The following is a 21,360-nucleotide window of genomic DNA, read 5'->3' on the forward strand; positions in this document are numbered from 1 at the left end:
ACGTTTTCGGCATCAAGAGGCCCAGAATGAGAAGAGGAAAAAGAAAGGAAGCTTAATAAACCCAGAGTTTGCTTGGTGCACAACAAGGCCGAAGACCGCCCTGCAATATTTACATATGATACAGGAAAGATCGAAGGGAAGGGGGCGGAGAACAAAATAACAATAATAAAAACCCACAGAAACCTAAAATCTAGGGGAGGGGAAAGGAGGGGAGGGGGGAATTCAGTCATCAGGAATAGTGTTTTCTTCTTCTTCTTAGTCCACTTAGCAAAATATACAGTTCATTATTCGTTCCATAGCAATTGCCTTCTGCTAATTCGGCACGTTTCTCAAAGCCTCACCTCGATAGAAAGAAAAGGTTTCTTTTTTTACACACAAAAAAAGAGAGAGATCGAGAGAAAGAGAATCTGCCCGATGCATCTCCCTGCTCTCTGCCTACCCTTCGGAACTGCCTTCACTTGACATCGCAATGCGTCCTTTCCAATATAACCTTTTGCTTTCTCATGACCGAGTCCTGTCCCTTCCTCCTGCCCTGCCCGCCCCCCCAAATATATATTTATATAATATATATCTAAAAACAAAACAAAACAAAAAGATTTCAAAGCCAAATAAAAATATTCCTCAATAAAAGCTACCCCCTACTCACAATCACAAAAAATAAAATAAAATCCAAATTCATAAAACGGTTCTTCTGAGAGGCTCTGCAAAAGAGCAAAAAGAACCACAACAACGAAAAAACAATGACAATGAGAGGACTGACTTCACACCTCCTCTGTCCTCCTTCCCCAGCACCCCTCTCTCCCTCCCCTCCCCCCCCCAAAAAGATTAAAAAATAAAAGCTAACAAGCTAACAAAATAAATAAAAGAAGAATTGTCGGGGTGGAGGGTTTGGGGAGAAGTGTAAACGGTCAGCGGTTATTAGTAAGAAGAGGAGACAAGATCTCCTTGCGTTCAAATCCAGTGCTCAAGATCTGGTCAATGGAGAGATCAGGGCAGGCCGGGAGAAGCCCAGAAAACAGCCCGAGTGTGCAGTTTTATTTACTAAAAATGAAATCTTGGCTCATCCCTCAAGTGTTGCCGGATCCTCCAGGTCGCTTGTCCTTGGTTTGCTCACTGGGGAATCTGCAAGAACAAAGGGTGTGGGGAGATGGAAATTATGGAATGATCATGCAAGGTTAGCCTCCCCAGAATTTTGCATTCACAGCTGTCTCAAGAGTGTGTAGGCACACCTTCTTGTAGAATCGTACAAGGGTAAAAAGGTAAAGGTAAAGGATCCCTGGACAGTTAAATCCAATCAAAGGCGACTCTGAGGTTGCGGCGCTCATCTCGCTTTCAGGCCAAGGGAGCTGGTGTTTGTCCACAGACAGCTTTCCAGGTCATGTGGCCAGCATGACTAAACCGCATCTGGCGCAACGGGACACTGTGACGTAAGCCAGAGTGCACGGAAACGCCATTTACCTTCCCGCCACAGGAGTACCTATTTATCTACTTGCACTGGTGTGCTTTCAAACTGCTAGGTTGGCAGCAGCTGGGACAGAGCAACGAGAGCTCACTCTGTTGCGGGGATTTGAACCGCCAATCTTCCGGTTGGCAAGCCCAAGAGACTCAGTGGTTTAGACCACAGCGCCACTCGCGTAGAGCTGAAAGGCACTCCCAAAGCTAATCTGGTCCAACCCCCTGCAATGCAGGAATCACAGCTAAAGAATTGATGCCCAACATAATAGTAGACTCCACAATGGGAACATCCCACAAGAGACAAATGGATGGACTTTTTCTCATGCACCCAAGCAACTGTGTCAAGAAAATGGGCGTGCCTTTCCCCTCATGTAGAAAAGAGGAAACAGGCTCTGAACATAAGAAGAGTCTGCCAATGGCTCATGCAGTCCAACCTCCTGTTTTCATAGTGGCCAACCAGATGGCTGTGAGAGCCCCACAAGGAGGACACAAGTGCTAAAGCATCTCTCTCTCACACACACAGTAGTTTCCAGCAACTGGGATTCAGGAGCATTGCTGCCTCAAACTACGGAGGCAGAGCACAGCCATCACAGCTATTAGCTGCTGAAAGCATGAATTTGCCCAATCCTCTGTTAAAGCCAGAAGATGCAGAGAACCATCCCAGGTCTTACCACTTGACTTCGAAGCACAGATAGGTATCTATGGGAGGAGGCATCCCCTCTAATATCTTGGACTATGGCCACTTCACCCTACACTTCAACTAAGAGTTCTAAAACTGTCTTCAAGGACAGACCTATGAACAGCACACTGTGGAAGCCAAGTCCCCATCGGCCATCTTACCTCCTCCTTCCTTGGTCCTCAGCTTCAGTGGTAACCATTAGTAAACGCTGTTGCAATCAAAGGTCCCTTCAAAACAATGACATGACATTGATTGGACATTATCTGCAGAGCTTTAAACACTCACAATGTACCATATTTTGTGGGTGGGTGTGGGTGTGTACTATATCAGGTTAACCTGCAAGATGTGCTGTCTTGACTGCTTCAATCTGCAGAACTGGAACTGTTAGAGGTGCCACAAAATTCTCGTTCCACATTTGTAAGTAATGGAACTTTCAGTGTGCCAGCACTTTGGAACTCCCTGCCTATTGACATCCAGCAGGCAGGTGCCTCATTTTGTACTCTTTTTGGTGCTTGCTAAAAATGTTTTTGCTAAGGAAAGGCCTATCCAGATACATAGAATGTTGATGAAAATTTTAATCTGGGGCTGTTGTTTTTTAAATTAAAAAATGATTTATTTTTATTGTACACACATAATTCATAACACGACTGACAAAAAATGGCTCCTTAAGGGGGTAAAATACTGAAAAAAAAAAAGAGTTCTTTTTTGTAAACCGCCTTGAGTGTGGTTTTTTCAGGGTTTTTTGTTTTGCAATCATGCAGCATATAAATTTTATAAATACATCAAATGACCCAACTGAGTTATCTGGTGCTGCAGAATTGAAGCGCAGAGCACTCTAGCCTTTGTCATCAGAAAGCGCCACTGGCAGGGCTGCACATACTGCCTCCTAAGAAGATAATCATAGCAATGGGGAGACCAACTTGGCCCCATCCACCGGCCAGTGAAAAAGCAGCTGTTCTAACGCTTGCTTTCCTCTTCCCTCTGCATTCCTATTTCCTTACATGCTGTACCTATTAAATTGCGAGCCTGGAAGGCAGGGACAGTCTCATAATTTAATATATGCACAGTGCTTTTTTAAAAAAGAATGCTACATGCTTTAGCAGTATTCAATAATTATGATTGTTACAGAAGCATATATGACTTTAGGCAAAGCTAAAGAAGTCCCGACATTTCTTTAAAAAACAAACATAAATGAATGTTATGCTACTAAGTCACTAGCCTGCCTTTCCTGTCTGGCAGTGGCTCTGTTGGGTCTTGCTTAGCCCTTCACATCCTTTAATTCAGCCATCCCCAAACTGGTGCCCTCCAGATATTCTGGACTACAGCTACAACAGGAGCTTCAGTCCAAAATGGCTGTGTTGGCTGGAGCTGATGGGAGTTGTAGTCCAAAAATCCATAGGGCACCAGGCTGGGGGAGGCTGCTTTTTAGAGAGCTCCGTGCTCCACCCCATGGGACCCTCCTGCTGATCACTCACCCCTAGGCTGTGGCCAAAGCCAGTGCTCGGGGCGGGACTTGCTGCGCTGATGTAGCTGCTGACTCCTGAATCCTGATTGGCTGCTCCGTAAAGCTCCGCCATTGGCCCGGGGCTGGTGGTGCCCAGGAATCCACCGGTGCGGCTCGGGGTGGACCCTACAGGAGGAAGCAGGACTAGCCAGTGAAGATGCCAAAATGAAGGCCCCCATGTCCCCCCGCCCCACCCCTCACCCAGAACAAATAGAGAGCTTCCCCAAAGCCAGCAAGGTGGCCACCCCCCAGGGAGCACGGCAGTTACCTGTCCCTCGCACTACAGCCGCCGCCGCTGCCGCTGCCGCCATGGGTCCATACGCAGTGAGAGGGATGGCTGGAAGGAAAGGGAGAGACATCAGAGCAGGCCTGGGCTTCCCCGCAGGGGTGGTGAAGGCGTGGGTGGCTGATGAATCTGAAGAACACCCAGTGCCCATGAGCCAGGGATGGGGGAGGCGGTGACCCTCGCCTGCTGATGGGAGTTGGAGTCACTGGTATTCCCTGCTCTCTGAGAAGTAGAATTTCCTTCCATTCAGGGAATAATGCCTCTTCTTAGATCTCAGGGATGGTGGAGGACAAGCTGCCTTCTGCTGGCTTCAGAAGCTTTCATAGGTTTCCTCCCACTTCACTGTTTAATTACATCAGAGATAGTCAACATGGTGCAATGTTGGTCAAGGGATGATGGGAGTTGTAGTCCATTGGGTCATATTGGCTGGGGCTGGCAAGAGGCAGAGTTCCAACCACGCTGGCTCTCCCTGCACCAGGCAGACAGCAGTTCCAAGGTCCCAGCCACAGCATATATTTAAAGAACTCTAAGCAGGCATGGCTTCCCCCAAAGAATTCTGGGAGCTGTGGTTCGTTAAGGGTGCTGAGAGTGGTTAGGAGTAGTGTTTTCCCAGGAGCTACTCAGGGGCAGGCAGTACCGGCACTTCTTTTGTTGTAATTTTAAAAATGTGGCACTTACTGTAACAGCTTCGTGGCTTCTATTTTTCTAGGGAAAAAGCACTGGTCAGTAGACCCCCCAGCCCCCTCACAGAGCTGCCGTTCCCAGAGTTCCCTGGGAAAAGGGATTGATTGTTAAACCACTTAGGGGGTAGCGGCTCTGGGAGGGGAATGGGTGTGGTCTTCTAACCACTCTCAGCACTCTTAACGAACCATGGCTCCCAGAATTCTTTGCAGGAGGGAGGCCATGGTATCATAGCTCTTTATGGTGTGGATGTGACCTTGAACTGTGGTCTACCTGGGATAGCCAGCGTGGTTGGATTCAGCATCCTGTCAGCTCCAGACTGTGGCCGTCGTCTGAAGGCACAGGAGGCCACCAACTTGACGAAGCTAAGTAGGTCTGGCTCAGGTCAGGCTGGACTGTACGGATGACCACCTGAGAACCACACAGACACCACCTCGGGGAGGGTTCCACAATGGAATAAAGCTTTTTGATACCCACGTTAAGAAAATAAAATAGGTCAGAAGCAGCAAGATTTTAAGCCCGGGGAAAGGCTTTATTATTATTATTATTATTATTATTATTATTATTATTATTATTATTACAGTGGTACCTCTGGTTGGGAACGGGATCCGTTCCGGAGCCCGGTTCGCAACATGAGCAGAACGCAACCCATGTCTGTGTGCGTCACAATTCGCCGCTTCTGCACATGTGCGTGACGCCATTTTGAGCGTCTGCGCATGTGCGAGTGCCGAAACCCGGAATTAACCCTTTCCGGTACTTCTGGGTCGCCGCGGGACACAACCTGAAAAGACGTAACCTGAAGCGAACGTAACAAGAGGTATGACTGTATTATTATTATTACCTATGGTATCCAAATGCCTGTGCTGCAGGGTCTTTGGGTGCTTATAACAAGTTACCTTGGAAAGCTGTGGCCTGAAGCAGGCTAAGGTCTCCCCCACCCCTGAAGCTCCAAACCTCAGAAGAAAGAGAGGGAAGTGTGGCGAGTGAGGGGATGTTACGGAGGATGAGACGGGCCTGTCAGTCCATTAGCTCAGGAAGAGAGAGGAACAGCAGAGCGCTGCCCGGGCAGGAGACACACGTGGCAGCTTCTACAAAGCTTTGGGGAAATGGCAGCGGGGGGCAGGGGGTGCGCCCTGAAATGCAAGTGCGAGGCCAGGCCAAAGGGCGGAAGGGCCATGGGAAGGAAGCGGCGGGAGGCATTAGACTCAGAGAGGAGGAAGAGGAGGGAGAGGAGGAGGAGGAGGGTGGGGAGAAGGTGCCCTCTGCTCCCTTGTGAACAGTGGGTGCAGGGGAGGAGCACCCCAAAAAAAATCCACCCCATTCCATCTCCAGAAAAATAGGGGGAAACAGTGCTGTGCCGTTCCAGCATTGGCATGGCTGTTTTCTCAGCGGGGCAAAGAGTAAGGAACAATGCAGCAGAATCAGCTGGAAGGGACCCGAGGGTCATCTAGTCCAACCCCCTGCAATGCAGGAAGTGTAGCTAAGTAGTTCACAGTTCTAGGAGGAGGAACCAGAATTTGGAGCAGAACAGGGATTTCCAAACTGCCCACGAACATGTGAAGTTGCCTTGGTAGAAGACAGAGGAAGGGGAAATTCCGGGCCTACAGCTCCCTTTGGCCATGCTGACTGCTGGGGTTGATGGGAGTCAGAGTCCTCAGCCAACACAGGGAGGGCTGAAGGCCCCCACACTTGGTAAAAGGCGACCCCTTTTCTCCTCGGTCCACGCAGACCAGCAACATTCATTCTGACCAGCGGTGTCTCTCTTATGCTTTGCAGAGTGAGGCTTGGTGAAAAAGCGCCGAGAGAAAGAGCAAAAGGGTTGTGTGGGTGGGTGCCTTATCGGTGGTGTTAAATGGCTGAGCCCTTCAAGTAAGGATGTAACATCAAACGCATTTCCCTGAACGTGGAGCTGTTGCAGAACAACGCAAGAGCCTGAATTTTCACGCAGATGGAAAAGGAAACAAGGGTCATTACCAACCTCCCGCCCGGCCGCTCCCCCAAAACAAGCTGCAAGGCGGTAACTGGGCTGGAGCCACCCAAATCTCTGTGCCCCCACCCCACCCTTCCAGCTTTTTGCAAGGTTTAGGAAATCAGTGGGACTGACCTGTCAGCTCAGGGAGGACTGGGGCACTCGGGAGGGGGGTCCTCTCTACCCGGAATTCTAAAAACGAAAGGCAAGACAACTTAGGAAATGCGGTCAGTTCCGTCCCCGAAAGAGAGGATCCAGCAAACAGAGCGGAAGGGGTGGGGGAGAGAAGAGGCGCAACAGCAGAAAGCACAAATATTCTGGGTGAGGCCAATCCTCAGAGTTGCTGCCTGGACTTGATAGAGTAGGGAGCAGGTGAGAAAAGACCCATCGCTGCTTTAAAAACTGGCACCAGATGCCCTGGCTCAGTATGACCGCCTAAACAAAGGATTTTCCCTCTATGCAAACAGCAGCAGTGACCTGCCTCGCAGGCTTCTTGTGATCCGCCCCCCCAAACTGAAGTAACAAATTATTTTTCATTCCTTTAGGTTTGGAGCCCATTAGATTTTTGATTGAGAGTCTCAATTAATATCCAGCTTTTAGATGGTGCGGTTGAGGGCTCTGTGTTCCAGTTTTCAGGAAGGCGGCAACTCTGGGAGGGGGTTTGAGGCAGGTGTTGAGGATCAGAAGCGGGGAGGGAAGGAGGGGCTTAGAAAAACAGATTAAGAGAGAGAGAGAGAGAGGCTTGCAAGCTGCCCTTTCTAGGACTAACAAGTTTCCAGGGAGAAGGGGACCAAGGAGGGAACCACAACATCAGCGTCCTGCTCCTATTAAAACCTCAAAGGTTTCTCTCACTTCCTTCTTGAGTAGAGACAATTGACAAAAGTTTAGAGAAGTGGCGGCGAATCCCCTTTTCAGCCCAAGGGCCACATTCCCAGCTGGGCAACCTGCCGGGGGGGGGGGGTGGCCACATGTTGCTGGTGGGTGGGGCCAGAGGCAAAAGTGGGCGAGGCAACAAGTGTGAATTTTATCTTTGTGCCGTAGGCTAGTTTCTACACACACTCGCATGGATCCCCTCTATCTCCATCCAGACGAGAATGAAGCCTTATCAGAGTCTCAAGGACTAGGGAGAGGGTGTGTGGCTAGGGTAGAGTTCCAAGGGCTGAAGGTCCTCATGGGCTGCAACAGGACTCTGGGACTGTGGTCTGTCATCCATCCTCCACCACCCGCCGGGATTGTAGGGATGAATTTTGGGGTCACTGGGGAGCCCACCCTTAGCCCAAAGGCACAACAACTGAGAAAAGGGAGAGAGACGTACCAGGGAACTGGTAAGTGTAGCCAGGCGCAATGCCCGTGTAACTTCGGCTGGTGTAGGTGGCAGCCTGAAAACCTGGGTAACCTGTTCTCAGAGACAAAAGCATTGAGAAAAGTTAGATTATTTCACAGCAAGGCACACACACACACCAGATTCACCCTCCGGAATCCCTCATTCATGAGAGGCAACAGAAGGGATCTTCTAAATGTCCAAATCTCGCTCTCCTCAATCTTTTTATGGGAGACAATATTCACTTACAGTTCAAACCTTTAGTAAGTTGTCCTCTACTAGCAGCCAGGCTCACAATAATGAGACACTGGAAGAACTTAAGTGACTGCTTCTCTGACAAGTCGGCACAACATAATTATGGCAAAACAGCACTTGTGAAAAAATTAAGACAAGAAGAACAGAATATTTTGGCACATGTTTACTTAGTCCAGTCATTAAAGGATCCTGTGCTGTGTTCGAAACACCTTCAAGTGGAGCGAATCTCCGTGCTGCACCTCTGCATGATTTAAGTGCTCTGGCAGCACCTCACCTCCTTTAAACAGGAAACAGTGTGTGCAGTTCTGACTTTTGCACCATGCAGAAGGAATGCTCTTCATGTGCAAGAGCAATGTGTGTGTCAAATTTTAATCTGTAGGAGAAGGTGTACCTCCTTCATGGGGAAACTCTGCTCTAGCACTGGAATTATCGGCAGTGGGCCCATTCTGCCAGAAGAGGGCAGTGTAGGATGACAAATGCCCGCCCGCCCAAATGTATTACCCCCATCACAAGACCTCTGACATCAGAGAGCTGATCCTTACACAGCTCGGCACAGGTCTTAACACAGGCTGTCTGCTGCAGAGCAATAAGGGCAGAGAGAAAGAGTAAGGGGGCGCAGGCAGTTGAAGAGAGCTCCTTTGCCGTCCTTACCCAACATGCCAATCCCGAGCATGAAGGCGTCCATTCCGTAAGGCATCACCCGGGACCGCCCTCTTGCAGAGCCAGTGGGGGACATCACTTCCTTTGGCTGAGCTTTTTTACATTCCACCTGGCATGGGACACAGAAAGGAGACAGCTTGTTTGGCAGCCCCCCTAACCATGTAGGATATGTCAGCTTGCAGAGCAAGCCCTCACTTCACAACCCCGGTGTCAGATTTGCAAGCAGAAGAGCTTTCTTCAAGCCCAGCCCTGTAAAAATTGCTGCATCCCCCCTCCCTTCCATAACCATGCCCGCAAAACCATTCCCCAACTTTGTGGCCGATTTGAATTGCCGTCCAAAACTTTTAAAGGGCAAAGACGGCTCCATTATTTTCTTTTTATGTCTCCTTTCTAAGCCACAAAAGGCTGGTTTCCCATCACGACAACTTTAAAAAAAGTTTGCCCTAAACTAGTTTAGATCCAACAGTTCTTTGCACGCAGCATTTCCTGCTTGGATTCTTCCTGCTCATTTCCACCTCGTCCCCTATTAAATGTGGAACCCCATTGCCACTTCCTCCTCCTCCTTCCTCCTTACAAGGCTCCTGTGGCTCTTCAAAAGTGGTGCAACTGACAGAAACACAATGGGTGGAGTGTTCCCCTTCATTGCATCCCCATATTTGGGTGGTGGGGGCTGCACCTGTTGAATTACCACCTGTCATGCAACTTTTAAAGGCATGTAAATCCTGCCAGAATAAAATAATAAAAAACTCAGCAACTCCAATCTAGTCAAGATTTCCCAGTGCATGTATAGTTGACAACACTAGGAATCACTGGCCACATAGATCACAGACAGGTGGCTGTGCTGTGCAATAGGAAGGGAGACCCATCTAACACTTCGTATACACACACATTGCAGAATCCACAACCCAAACTGCCTCCTCCTAACCATTTTGTTGTTGATCTCATGGAAGTGGATCTCGCAGACTTTCTCCACAATGTCTTCACTTTCGAATGTGACAAATCCAAAACCTGAAAGAGAAATAAAGCAGTTGTGGCCTGGTCGAGATGCTGCAGAATCACATTCTATGGCAGAATGAAGGCCAGGCCAGGATCCTACCCTGCTCAGGTCCTGTCAGAATGTCAAGACACAAACACAACATACAAAGAAACCTGCTGGATCAGGCCAGTAGCCCATCCAGTCCAATTCTCACGGTGGCCACCCAGATGCCTTAATGGGGAAGCTCTCTAGCAGGACTCAAGAGCACTCTCAACCACCTGCTGTTTCCAGCGGCTGGTATTCAGGAGTACTACTACTGCTTTGGACTTGGGCTATAACTCCCATCAGCTGTCAGGAACTGATGGGAGGTGTATTCTAAAGCCTCTGGAGGGCACCAGGTTTTCAAAAGCTACCCCACCAGATTTCACCACATGTGTGAATGCAAGGCAGGCAGGTTGGGGGGAAAGGAATTAATTTGCTTCCTGTGCAAAACATAGCTTTCAACCTTGCCACATGCAGAAAGCCAAAGTATTTCTACAGGTAGGCTTAATGTTGTCACTTGACTGAGGAACTGCGGGGCAATGGGGGACTTGCTTAAGTCTGCACTTGGGTCTCCATAAGCAGTTTGATCTGCTGAAGCCAGCAGGCAAAAAAAGCCTTTACAGCACTAAGAGGGAAGGACCACATCGCACGGTAACGTGTTTAAAAAGTCACAGGCACTGGAAGTGACTGGGAAGTTGGCAACCCCTTCAGGTAGGGTGAATATGAGGCAGTGTGTGTGTGTGTGTGTGTGTGTGTGTGTGCACATGTGTTTTTAAATAAACAAGCAACTCCCCTTTATCTCTCTGCTGAGGCAGCGTGAAAACACCAACAAAAACTTATTATTTTAAATCATTTTGTAGCGGAGTCCCACATCAGGGAAAGCAAGCAGCATTCTAGACCAGTGGTTCCCAATGGGGGCAGTGGATTACCCAGAGGAGTGCCAAGCAGGCAAGAGGGTGGCATGGGATGTAAATGACCATCGGACTTTGAAAACTTAGTATCACTGGCTCAAGTCCACCCATTTTCCTGAATTCATTAAACTAAATGGTTTTTATTGTATTCTGAATAAATGTGCAATCAACTGTTTCTGTTTTGAATTTCATTGTGCTGTTATATTCCTTAGTGAGTTGTGCAAACAGTTATTCTGAACAACGCTCTTTGCAGGGTAAGGGAAGGGGCAATGGAGATGAGTTTATGGAACCAAGAGGCTGGTTGGTTGAAACAGTTTGGGAACAAAATGTGAAAGATGAAAGCAGGGATGGCCTATTCTTGATTCCCAAAGGAGTCAGGCATCTAGGGGCTGCGGGGCGGGCTGGGTAACATCAGTCGTCTTCAACCCAGAGGACGAGCCTTGCCTTGGACAGCACAACACCCACCCACCACCACGCAGGAGAGTGGTGGTCTGCCAGCAGCCTGCAGAAGGCTCCCCGCTCTGTAACCAAACTCCCCAAGGGAGGCTCTGGGAAAAGGTGACCTAGGAGTGGGAGCAGCCGCCGCCGCAGCCCCAACCCCCCCGTGCTGCGGCAAAGGAGGAGAGGCAGCCTCCTGGCTTTCGTGTCAGCTTCCCCGGGGGCTCAAATTACTCAGGACAAGGTAAGACACACAGACAGATGGAGCCACGTAGGTGACCAGGGAGGGGAAGGGGAAGAGGCTGCCCCCGCCGGCAAAGAGTTACACGGCACAGGAAGCAGGCAGACAAAAAGCCCTCTGTGCTGAGAGGGGACGCGTCGGGTAAAAGGACACGGCTGACGAAGGAAAGTGGATCTGGAAGGAAGAGGCTGGAGGGAAGGGGGTGGGAAGGAGCTGCAAGCAGGGTGGGGCAGGGCAGGAGGGCGGAGGCAGTCGCAAGTGGTGCCTGGGTTCCCATCAAACACCCCAGAGCATGGCTCCTCAAAATACAGGGCCTCACCTCGGTGCCTGTTCGTGGTCTTGTCAAACATGAGCATTGCGTCGTCCACCTGCAAGAGAGAAAGATTGGGTGGGGGGGGAGTGGAATTGAGTTTGGGCTCGGAAGGGAACAGTTTCCAGCCTTAATCCCCCAAAGCCTTAGGTCTTCTCTGCCTATCGTCAGGCAAAGCAAGGTAGCTGGATCCAGGTACAGTCATACGTCCTGTTACGTTTGCTTCTTGTTACGTTCTTTCAGGTTACATCCCGTGGCGACCCGGAAGTACCGGAAAGGGTTACTTCCGGGTTTCGCCACTCGCGCTGCGCACCTCCGCAGATACGGTGCTTCAGGTTGCGCTCTTTTCATGTTGCGAACAGGCCTCCGGAACAGATCCCGTTCACAACCAGAGGTACCACTGTATCTAGGTTTGGGGTGCTACGAAAGGGCAGCCAAGTGCCAAAGCTGTTTCACTGTCTCTTTAAAGGGAGAGAGGCACCTGTAGGATTCCCACCACAAGTGCCCAGGTGTCTTGAGATGGGTCCTGGGACAGCCTGTGCTGCCCATGCCTTTCGCCCCCATCCTGCCCGAATCTTAGGCAGACCAGCCCCTTTGCTGGGCACTTCTGGATATTGACATTGGTCACCCAAATCCCAAAGAAGTGGAACTGCCCTAAATGGCCATCAATCATTCAACAAACAAACAAATAAAACCATAGTAACCTAGAAAGCTCCTTTAGGCAGAAATCAGACCATTTGTCTGTCTAGTTCAGTATTGTTTACATACACTGGCAGCAGTTCTCCAGGGGTTCAGGCAGTGATTGAAATTAGCCAGGTGCCAGACGCATTTTGCACCTGGCTATTGACCACTTGCAACCAAGGGAAGATGCCTGGGCACCAGGATGATGCCTGACATCTCCACCATCTGGAGGTGCATGCCTGGGAGATCATTGGATCTGGACTGTTTTCACATCCTCAGACCCCATCCTGTAGAATTCTATCAATTATATTTTATCTGCACAGTCGGAACGAGTTTCTGGAACCAAAATGCTTCTTCTGTGCAGCCTGAGCAGGAGCAGACACCATTAAGAACAAGAGGTTGGAATAGGCCAATATATACGTAGACTGTCCCTGGATCAAGCGACTTTTCTTCTTTAAGTTTTCAAAGCTCTTAACCTAGCTCAAGATTGTCATCTGAACGAGCCAGATGTTTAACCAAGAATCAATCACTGTCAGTTCATCATTTGAAAAATAAGACATTAGAGCAGTCTTGCCCCCAGAATGGCAACTGGACATTCTGTTTTGGCAACCGTAGCTGTGGTTTAAGAAGCCATTTGGCGCCTAGCATATATATTTGAGTTTCCAATACTGGTTTTCGGAAGGGATGTCTCTCCTGGCCCTACCTAGAGATTAAACTTGAGACCTTCTGCATGCAAATCGGATGCTCTGCCACTGAGCCTATAGACTGCTAACATTATGACTGCATCCAGAAAAATCCTCCAGGCCAGAGACTCTGGTTATACACGGATGATGGTTTATCAAGTGCTAACATGCCACTTGGAAATGTAATCACTTAGTAAGCTGCTCATCTGTAATGCCATTCCAAAGAGGCAAGGAGAATTCTAACACAATTTGGATTAAAAATCCAGGAAAGCAAGTGGTTCCCTACTTGGCTGGAGAGGATGGAAGCCCAGCATGTCTATGCTGTTACAAGTACACTGTAGTAAGCAGACTGTAGAGGATCTTTTCGTCAGGTAACAAAGAAACCAGAGCTATGAGTTAGGGTGGCCTCAGTTCAGAGCTCAAGCAGAGGTGGCCTCCAGATGTTGTTGGATTCCAACTCCCATCAGCCACAACAACCAAAGGTCAAGGATGATGGCAGTTGTAGTCCAGGCAGTTGTAGTCCAGTCCATGATCACACCACTAACTTAGACAAGTAACTGTCCCCCTCAGACTCTACATCAATGTGAGATGTGAGGATTATTCCCAAATGACGCCTATGGAAGACGCTTCTGTTGAATAAGGCTTTCTCCCAGATGTGATCCAGCCATTTATGGAATATTAATTGCACACGTGTATAAATGGTTTTATTGTATTATTTAAAATTTGTAGAGGTGGCCACTGAGCTACAGGGCTAAATTCAAGATGTTAATATCAGCATATAAAAACCTTAAAGAGTGCATTCCCCAGTACCAACCATCTCAGATCCTACTGCCAGCAGGCAAGGCCTTACTGGTGGTTGGCGCTGACCCATGACGGGGCCTTTTCTATGGTGGCTCCCCAATTGTGGAATGCCCTCCCAGTGTGGTGACCCTTTCTCCTTCATTATCATCTTTAACTGTTTTCAGAATGCTTAAACAAATTATTATGCATGCCACCCTGGGCTCCTTTGGGAGGAAAGACACAATATCAATTGAATAACTGAATTGCTTTTAGATGGATTTAATTGCAATTGTTTCTAGAGTGTAAGGAAGGGTGAGAGACACAGTAAATTCAATAAATAATAACAAATAATTGTTTTGTAACTTTTTTCCTTCTATTTTTATTTTGTACCTCAATTGTTCATACATTCATTATTATTAATAATGCCACCCCAAACCCCTAAGATATTTGCTTCCTGCATTTTTTACTGACCATTTCTATCACACATTCAAGGCAGGTATCTACACAGCCAGGAAGGTTCTGCAGTGTGAGAAAAGGGAAAATATACATATTCCCCTTGTCTTTCTTCCTGAAACAGCCCTGTACAGCACAGGGGAGGATGAGGTTTGCTTGTTTGTTTGTTTTTAAAAAAATATGTATTATTAACCTCACAGCACACATCTCTCACCACCCTAATCCCTCCCACCCCTCCCCAATCCAGGATGCTTACTATAATCTGTTAGGATCTTGAGAAGGCTAATTCCTTCTTCCAACCCTTCCCCCCCCCACTTCCGCTTATTCCCTCCCACCCAAGCTGACACTTGCAAGTAACCCTTACATTCCATTTATTTCCTGAAAGCTCACAGGTTCTTGCTGGGCCATTTTGGGTGGTTGTCATTTGCTTTTTAAATCTCTCTTTAAAAAAAAAAAAAAATTAAAGCCGATATCCCTTCTGCAAGCCAAAGCAGCCCTCTACATTTATGTAGAAACCATTGACCTTATTTTAAGCAGAAACATAGGACCTTTTAATAAGTCAGGTCATCCATCCATTCTAGCTCAATATTCTCTACACTGGCCAGCAGTGGCATGGCAGGTTTTCAGGTCTCTCCTAGCCCTTACCTGGAGATGCTGGGAATCGAAACCAGGACGTTCTGCATGAAAAGCAGGTGCTCTACTGCTGGAAGTTACCTTATACCGAGTCAGACCATTGGTCTATCTAGCCCAGTGTTGTCTACAGCAGGAGTAGCCTATGTGGTGACCTCCAGATGTTCTGGCCAAGCTGGCTGGGACTAATGGGAGTTATAGTACAACCACATCTGGAGACCACCACAGCTGGCTACCCCTGGTCTACACCGACCAGCAGTGGCTCTCCAGGGTTTCAAGTCAGGGACATTTCCCAGCCCTACCTGGAGGTCCAATTGAAGTTATCTGGAAATGGATAGCCCAGTTCTGTTTCCAAACTGACATGCACTGACCCACTCAAGTTTGCTATCCAAGCAAGTAACTATTAATGAATTATCCCTCGGCAATAATCACCATATCTGCCCTATTTTCAGAGTGTTCGGTGGCCAAACGGTCCACATGCTTCTTCTGAAATGTGCCATGATTCTGCAAAAGAGCAGGTCTGTCGCGGAGGCGAAAGCCTGGAATCAGGAACCAAGGCACCAGAGTGTGGCAGTTGTATAGTCGGCACCCTTGGGCCTATTCCTGAAAACTAGCTTGCTGGCCCCTTCAGTTGGCCTGAGACCAGAAGCCTGACTCCATCCCTGTGGGAGGAGGCTAAGGAAGTTGAGGAGGGTCTCGCTGGGATTGCTAACTGTGCCCCGCTTCCTTGTCTACCTTGTGTCACAGGAGGACACAGAAACTGCCCTTCCATAACGTCAGCAGGCCAGGATGAAGGAGGTGGGGGGGTGGAGAGAGGGAGAAGGTGCTCACAATGGGCTTTCTGTGTTCAGGGTCAGGGCCGCTGTCAATTGGCAAGCCTGGCAGTCAACGTTGCAAGGGTTTCAAGATTGACGTGCGCTGGGCAAAGAAAGCAGGGCAAGAGAGAAAAGGAGATTATCCACTTTACCAGCGGGCGTCTCGAGTAGAAGCGTCTGGCAGAGGGATAGAGCACAGGGCACTTGCTGTTCCGGCCTGATTAACCCCGAGGTAGCAGGCATGAACATGTGCTGAGGACAGGGGCAAAACCCTCCCGGTTCCAGTGCCACCGGGGCATTCTGCCAAGGCTGGGGGGGCCCTCTCCAGAAGAGTTCAAGGTGGCATACCGGGCTCTCCCTCCATGCCCCCAATATTTTGTCCTCACAACAACCCTGTGAGGTAGGTCAGCCAGAAAGTGTGTGGGTGGCCCAGGGTCACCCAGTGAACTTCATAGCTGAGTGGGAGGATATGAACCCTGGTCTAGCCAGACACTCTAACCACTACACAACACTGTGCACATTTAGTCACCCAACAGCTTTGTGGTCTCAGTCCTGTTCTGGAGGAAGAGGTTCTCCTTCACATATGGTGGTATCATCATCATCATCATCATCATCATCACTATCACCTATTTGATTTCCTGGGGACTCATTAAAATTCTTCTTTGCTCAGGTGGCAAAATGACACCCTAAAAGAACAAGCCCAAGACAAGAGGCAAGAACACTGTAGAAAGGAAACTCTGCCTTTGAAAAAGGCATCCTCCTTAGGACCAAACTAAAAAACCACTGTCTTCCTGTATTAAAAAACATGATCTGGAGGCTGGGAAGACCACATAAAACAGCAGAGAAGGAACAATTCAACCCCTAAAGGAGAAAGACTCTGCAGAACCAAAGGACCCTGAATTAAGGACATAAAATTTGTTAGTTCTTGATAATGATGAGAAAAGGGCCCTGTGTTCCAGTGCAAAGGCTGAGGAACTGAACCGCCACAGAAATACACTTCTCTGGTTTTTTATTCACAGGAAGGCTAGTTTTAAGAAAACCCCAAATCTTCCACAAAGTGGTCAGCGAGCACACTAAGCCCCGGAGAAATGGAGGCAGGCTTCAAGGTTGCATAAGAACATAAAACCTAAGAAGAGCCCTGCTGGATCCAGCATCCTGTTCTCACTGGGGCCAACCAGATGCCCATTACGGGGAAAACACACAAGCAGGACCCAGGCACAAGAGCACTCTCCCTTCCCGTGGCTTCCAGCAACTGGTATTCAGAAGCATTGCTCTCTCAGACTGTGGAGCACAACCATCACAGCTAGAAGGCATCAATGGCCCTCTCCTCTACTGCATCAAAGAAGCCTGGGATGAAAAGCCAGGAGGGAAGAAGATGGTGGACAGGAGCATCCCTGGGAACGGCCAGCTAGCCAGCCGGTCTCCCCCTCTCCCCCCCCCTCGAGCTCTCCAAGCACGTCCCCATTGACGAGGGAGGCCTTCCCTGACACCGGGTGGGCATTCAATTTCACAGGCGGAAAATGTGTGTCCTCAATAGGCTCCGGTGTCCATGGAAACCCAGGGCAGGGGAGAGGCGGGATTATGGCGGAGCCGCCAAGTTCAGGCGGGCAAGCGCTAAGTGTGAGTGGCAGCCCCCGGCGGGCGGCTATTGTAGCGGCTGCCCGTTGGGTGCCTCTTTGGGCAGATCCCTCTGCTGGGGGGGGGGAGACCCCCCGCTGCTCCCCTGGGCCCCTTTCTCCAGTGCCCTTTTCTTCTCTGGAGGGAGGCCGCCGCCACCGCAGTGGCTGGCTTTGCCAACGCCCCGGAACAAAAGAGGCTGGCTGGGGATGGCTTCTCTTGGGGCCTGGTTGCTGTGGCAACCCTGGTCCCTCCAATCCGAGCTGCTGGATCAGATTAGCGCCAGCTCTAATGCTCTCTCTTTCTCTCTCCCAGGGAAAAAAAAGCGCTTCTCAACAGCCACACAAAAGGCATCCCTGCTGGGGACAGACCCTCCTCATGGAGGAGATGGTCCTTGTGGGCCTCCTGAGGGAGAGCCAGGGCCATTCGTTCCCTCCTCCTCCTCCAGGCACACAATAGCCTCCTACGAGGGAGGCCCTGTCAGCCCTCGCACACACTGTGCAAAGCTCTCGGCTCAGTCACAAGTCCGTTCCACCAGACTACGGGTCAGCGCCACAGCTTAGGAACACAGGAAGCTTAGGAACTGTTGACCCATCTAGCACAATACTTTCTACACTGGCCAGCAGCAGATCTTTAGGCTGGAGTCTATCCCAGCCCTGCTTTAGATTGAACCTTCTGCATTCACAGCAGATGCCCTACCCCTGAGCTCCATCCCTCCCCAAGTTGCCTTATACTGAAGTGGACCGTCAGTCCACCCAGCTCCTTACTGTCCACGCTGACTGGCAGCAGCAGCAGCTTCCCAGAGTTTCAAACAAAGAACCAGTTTTGCAGTACAGTGGTACCTCGGGTTACATATGCTTCAGGTTCAGAACTTTGCTTCAGGATGAGAACATGCGGCGTGGCCACAGTGGGAGGCCCCATTAGCTAAAGTGGTGCACCTGGTTAAGATCAGTTTCAGGTGAACGGACCTCCAGAACGAATTAAGTTCTTAGACCGAGGTACCACTGTAGTCTAGTTATAGAGAAGTGACCATCATGGTGATCTAGGCTCTCTTCTTCTGGACATTCAAAGTCCCCCCTTTTGGACTACGGCTCCCAGCAACTGGGACTGATTGGAGTTGTAGTCCAAGAGCAGCTGGGAGGGACCAGCTTGGGGGAAGGCTGAGCCGCAGAGCACAGTGTAGTGATTAGATGCTTTAACATCCACGAGCCAGTGGCAGGAGGATGTTTACTAGCTGTGTCTCGTCTCTCCCAAATAAAATCCACCCCGCCACTCCTTGCCGTAGGCGTCGCAAGCCAGCCAAAAGCTTTTCTGGAAGAAAGCGCCGCTGAGGAGTGCAGGCAGAGAGCATATTCAGAAAGAGAGGCCTTCGCTTATAGAGACAGAGGGTATAAATAGCAGAACGCCCCCTCAGCCTCACTTCCGTTCCACCTTCACATCCTATCTGGAGGTGGAACTCTGAGTCAGGTGGGGGGGAGAGGAAGTGCACTGCATTTTATTTTTAGAACGTGTGTGTGTGTGTGTGTGTGTGTGGGAGGGAGGGAGGGAGGGATCTCTAATCTAGTGCAGAGGCCTAGTGCCCACTGAGGCGGATGAAACCTGCATCCGAGCCGGGCCACTTCAAAACAAGAGGGGACATAAACGATGGAATGATCCTTTGCAGAAAACGCAGACTGCACTCATTGAGGTAGCATGTCAGTGAAAGGACTATGATAGCCTTCTGCACGGAGGAGCTTTCCAAACGGAGGCGCATGCCATGGTGCAAAGCCCCAGCTGCAAGATTTATTTATCACAGAGAAAACTAGGCCAGAATCACTTATCTTGCGGGGAGGAGGAAACCTCCTTTCACGGCTACTATGTTTTGTTTTTTATTTGCATCCAATGGAGTTGAACGTTTAAAATTCAGGATAGAAGGAAGAACAGGACGGCTTCATGCCGCTATGGAACTCAGTCCCACAGGAGGCAGTTATGGCCACCAACCTAGATGGCTTTAAAAAAGGATTAGACAAACTCATGGTGGAGAGGGCTATTGATGGCTACAGCGGTACCTCGGGTTACATACGCTTCATGTTACATACTCCGCTAACCCAGAAATATTACCTCGGGTTAAGAACTTTGCATCAGGATGAGAACAGAAATTGTGCTCCGGCGGCGCAGCAGCAGCAGCAGCAGGAGGCCCCATTAGCTAAAGTGCTGCTTCAGGTTAAGAACGGACCTCCGGAATGAATTAAGTACTTAACCTGAGGTACCACTGTACTAGTCATGACACCTCCACAGCTGGAGGCTTGTGAATACCAATTGCTAGAAACCGAAGGAGAGGGAGAGTGCTCTTGTTGCTCAATTCCTGTTTGCAGGTTTCCCAATGGAGCATCTGGCTTGCCACTGTGACGCTGGACCAGACGAGCCATTGGCCTGATCTAGCAGGTTATCCGTATGTTCTTATGTACCTGTCATCCCCAAGCTGGTGCCCCCTCCAGCTGTTTTGGACTGCAGCTTCTATCAGCCCCAGCCCAAATGGCCATACGATGCTGAGGCTGATGGGAGCTGTAGTCCAATGGAAGGACAGCAGATTTACATGTTCAAGCCTGGAGGGTGGAGGCATCGCAGGAGAGCCGAACAGACCCAGAAGCATGCAGGGATCTAGGTGCAGGGGTGTGGCACTTCAATGTGAGGAAGTATCTCATGGGGCAAGGTAAGTAGCAGCAGGCGTGAACGATAATTTCCTTGCAACCAAGTCTCTCACCTAGTTATAGCTGCAGGCTCAACACACCACCCAGAGGGAGCGACCCCACCTCTTAATCCCTGGAGGACAGGTGTTCACAAACAACAGGCAAGGAAGGAAAACTTTGCCTCAGCTGTGCCACTGCAGACTTAGTATAGACTGTATGGGTGAAATAGATATACCTGCGGAGGTATACGGAATCTATTTAATGTATAGATTTAGCATAGCTGAGAAAGACATTTACTTCCTTGCCTGTTTGTGCAGATCAGGGATAGGGAACATGTGGCCCTCCAGATGTTTTTTGGACTACAGTTCCCATCAACCCCAGCCTCAATGGCCCAATATTCAGGGATGACAGGAGTTGTGATCCAAAAAACATCTGGAAGACCACAAGTTTCCCCACTATACAGAACCAGTTTACCTGTGAGCTCACCTTACTCCATATACGTCTACTCAACTACTCCAATCTGCAGGTTTGGCAGGTATAGGTGCTATATAACACCTGTTCTGCATTTGTAAAAACTTAGTATTATACTATGGCAACACCTACACTTTCTAACTCCCTGCCTATTAACATCAGGCTGTATTCTTCTCAGTGTTTACTAAGAATATTTTGTTTAGGGAAGCCTATTTGCACATGCATAATAATGTTGATATTATTATGTCAACATTTATTTATGTTTATTAAAAGCTTTAATCAGCTTTTTAGCTTATTGTTGATTTTAATTTTTTTAATGTTTTAAATAGTTGTTTTTAACTGTGTTTTTTTAAAACCCCAAATAATTTCATTGTTTTATTCTTTTTGTAAACCGCTTTGCGGTTTTCTTTTGTTTTACAATCAAGCAATATATAAATTTATATGCATGCACACACACACACACACACACACACACACACAGCCTTCCCTATCCTGATGCTCTCTGTATATTTAGGACTACAACTCCCATCAGCCCCCAGCCCACACTGCCAATGGTTAGGGAGCATGAGAGCTTTAGCCTAAAATATCTGGAGACGATGAGGTTAGGAATATATTATAGAAAACTAGAAGGAGAAGGGTTCTAACCCTTGAAAGTTCTCTATGCGCAAAAAGTATTTATGTTTGGAGGGAATATTCAGTTATAGAAGTGAATGCTTCCCTGCCATTAGAAATGGTCCCATCTAGAGGCAGGCATTTATAGATGTAAAATTGCAGTCAGTTCTTGTACTGCAAACCACTGCTGACCAAGAACCAAGCCGTCCTTTTCCAGTTTC

The 21,360-nt window shown here is 48.9% G+C and overlaps 1 protein-coding gene across 5 annotated transcripts in view; it reads right to left on the minus strand.

The window, feature by feature from the left end:
* Nucleotides 1-374: 374 nt before the first annotated feature.
* MSI1 (musashi RNA binding protein 1) overlaps nucleotides 375-21,360 on the minus strand; it is a 55,336-nt gene continuing 34,350 nt past the window's right edge. For 2 of the 5 annotated variants that reach the window (XM_081892507.1, XM_081892506.1), the window contains exons 7-15: nucleotides 11,738-11,786; nucleotides 9,736-9,818; nucleotides 8,802-8,919; nucleotides 7,890-7,970; nucleotides 6,710-6,766; nucleotides 3,907-3,975; nucleotides 3,610-3,782; nucleotides 2,296-2,361; nucleotides 375-1,122 (exon numbers count right to left, since the gene is read on the minus strand). In XM_081892507.1, the coding sequence (XP_081748633.1) occupies nucleotides 2,320-2,361; nucleotides 3,610-3,782; nucleotides 3,907-3,975; nucleotides 6,710-6,766; nucleotides 7,890-7,970; nucleotides 8,802-8,919; nucleotides 9,736-9,818; nucleotides 11,738-11,786 (672 nt within the window). In that variant the 3' untranslated portion in view covers nucleotides 375-1,122; nucleotides 2,296-2,319. The remainder of the gene's footprint in view (nucleotides 1,123-2,295; nucleotides 2,362-3,609; nucleotides 3,783-3,906; nucleotides 3,976-6,709; nucleotides 6,767-7,889; nucleotides 7,971-8,801; nucleotides 8,920-9,735; nucleotides 9,819-11,737; nucleotides 11,787-21,360) is intronic. The other 3 variants (XM_081892508.1, XM_081892509.1, XM_081892510.1) reach the window with 3 other exon arrangements.

The sequence above is a fragment of the Podarcis melisellensis genome (genome assembly GCF_964234715.1).
Source record: "Podarcis melisellensis genome assembly, chromosome: 16".
NCBI classification, from domain to species: Eukaryota; Metazoa; Chordata; class Lepidosauria; order Squamata; family Lacertidae; genus Podarcis; species Podarcis melisellensis.